The sequence below is a fragment of the Chaetura pelagica genome, unplaced genomic scaffold (assembly GCF_000747805.2).
Source record: "Chaetura pelagica isolate M959 unplaced genomic scaffold, ChaPel_1.0 scaffold405, whole genome shotgun sequence".
In the NCBI taxonomy this organism is placed as follows: domain Eukaryota; kingdom Metazoa; phylum Chordata; class Aves; order Apodiformes; family Apodidae; genus Chaetura; species Chaetura pelagica.
This window is the reverse complement of record NW_009953489.1, coordinates 4,532,856-4,535,092: the sequence shown is the minus strand read 5'-3', so window position 1 is coordinate 4,535,092 and position 2,237 is coordinate 4,532,856. Positions and strand designations below refer to the sequence as shown.

The 2,237-nt window shown below is 51.5% G+C and overlaps 2 protein-coding genes across 2 annotated transcripts in view; both read left to right on the top strand.

The window, feature by feature from the left end:
* Nucleotides 1–809, top strand: part of CEL (carboxyl ester lipase) — a 4,321-nt gene extending 3,512 nt beyond the window's left edge. The window contains exons 8-9 of the mRNA XM_009998870.1: nt 17–203; nt 602–809. Of these exons, the coding sequence (XP_009997172.1) occupies nt 17–203; nt 602–809 (395 nt within the window). The remainder of the gene's footprint in view (nt 1–16; nt 204–601) is intronic.
* Nucleotides 810–1,219: 410 nt separating this feature from the next.
* The window catches only part of GTF3C5 (general transcription factor IIIC, polypeptide 5, 63kDa), a 7,935-nt gene continuing 6,917 nt past the window's right edge, over nt 1,220–2,237 (top strand). The window contains exons 1-2 of the mRNA XM_009998974.1: nt 1,220–1,374; nt 1,878–2,061. Coding sequence (XP_009997276.1) covers nt 1,220–1,374; nt 1,878–2,061 — 339 coding nt within the window. The remainder of the gene's footprint in view (nt 1,375–1,877; nt 2,062–2,237) is intronic.

Genomic DNA, 2,237 nt, shown 5'->3' with positions numbered 1-2,237 from the left:
TCTATTCCTGCTGCAGCTCCCCTGGTTCACACACTTGCCCTCACTCCTGTCGTCGATGGAGACTTCCTCCCTGACATGCCAGAGAACCTCTTTGCCAACGCTGCTGACATTGACTACATCGCTGGGGTCAACAACATGGATGGACACATCTTTGCTGGCATTGATTTACCTGCCATCAACCGCCCTTTTGGGAAAGTCTCTCCGTAAGTGAAGGATGCTCTTAAAACCCTTTGCAGGAGGAGCCTTCTCTTTAATGTAGCCCCCAAACTCCAAGGACTTAGACCTGATGGACAGGGCACTAGCTTCAAATCAGGGTGTCACTCCAAGCCTGGGTGCCTAGGACATATGCTAGGGCATAAGATTCCTCTGTGGGGGTGAAAGGGATCCTTGGACAATTTGGCCCCAAACTGTCCTGCTGAGAAAGCTGAGAAGCACATGTCCTCTGTCTAAGACTTGGACTGAAATTACAGGTTTTTACTTCACCAAACTGTTGCTAACCACAGGGTTGGGTGTGAAAGTGGGGACTGGGATCCATATCCATGAGCCCTGCCCCACTGGAAGGTTCTGGTCTGTCATTCATTGATTCTGCTTGTCTTTTCAGGGAGCAAGTCTATGAGTTGATCGAAGGACTCACTGTGGACAGGGGCGAGGCTGGAGCCAACGCAACATACAATATCTACACTCAAGCATGGGGTGACAAGCCAGAACAGGAGGTCATTAAGAAGACAGTGGTGGACCTGATTACTGACTACATCTTCCTGGTTCCCACACAGTGGGCACTGAATCTGCACCTGAAGAATGCCAGGTGAGCAGCTCAGCCCTGGCAGGAGCCCAAAGCCTGCCTGTGGTGGGGCAAAACACTGTGATTCCAGCCCAGGGGGCTGAGGAGCACCTTAGGGGGGGCTTAACTTGAAGGGGAAAGGCTTTTAGGTACTGAGTGCACCCTCAGACTTGGCTCATACAAACGCTATTTCTCCAATGCTGCAAGGGAGTCATTCAGAGTCAATACTCTGAATTCCCATTAAAACAATTTTTTCCTTCTTAAAAACCTCTTAGACACGTGTGCATCTTCCAGGGCTGAATCTCTGGCTCTGCTGGTATTTGGGGTGCAGTTATGAATCTGCAGCCCTCTCTCTGCTCTGCTCTCTGCTTAGCAGGGCTGTTTTATTTCCCCAGGAAGGCCAAGACATACAGCTACCTGTTCTCCCAGCCATCCCGAATGCCCATCTACCCAAAATGGGTAGGGGCAGACCATGCTGATGACCTGCAGTATGTCTTTGGGAAACCCTTTGCCACCCCCCTGGGCTACCGGCCCAAGCACAGGACTGTCTCACGTGCCATGATTGCTTACTGGACCAATTTTGCCAGGACAGGGTGAGTGATTCCAGTTCCACATCTGGGGTTTTGCTGCAGCACTTCAACCTGCTGCTTTTGCCTATGAACTTGTCAGGAGCAATTCCTGAAAGCAGGGTGTCCTCTGTACTTCTGTTGTGAGCCTGGCTCTGCCTCTCCCAGTGGTGGAGCTTGCTCTGGGTCCTCCTCACCCAGGGAACATCTGGGCACAGTAGAAGCATTTTCATAACTTGTGAACTCTGCTTATACTTCATTATGAGGGTTGTTGTGGGATCCTTCTGTTCAGACAGGAGTTAAGCCTCTGTCTGCACTAGGGTAGCTGGGACAGAGGGGGGACACTGGGACTCAGCAAGTCCTTCCCACCAGGCAGAATTTCTGTCGCTTGTCTCAAAGTCAGACTCTCTCTTTGCACTCACTAAAAGCCTCACTTAAAGCAGACAGGATTCCTGCCAAACACCACAGACCTGGCTACACCCCCAAGCTGTCCTGATAAAACTGAACTCCCATTTTCCATTCTCCCCCAGCGATCCCAACAAAGGGAATTCAAAGGTGCCCGTTCACTGGCCACCCTACAGCAAGAAAGGCACTTACTACCTGGAAATCAACAACAAGATGAACAAGAACTCCGTGAAGGAGGGTCTGAGGGCCCCCTTTGTGACCTTCTGGAACTCGGTCTATCAGAAGCTGCCACAAGTTGCCAACATCTCGGTGAGCGACGAGCTCCCTTGAAGCTGGCAAAGAGCACCTTGTAAAGATCGCCCCAAAATCATTAAAGGTTTGCTTGTAACCGAGTGGTTCTGGCTCCTCCGTGTCTTTGCCACGAGGGGGTTTTCTCCCGGACGCGAAGCCCGGGCAGAGCGTGTTTCCCGGTGACACGGGAGGTC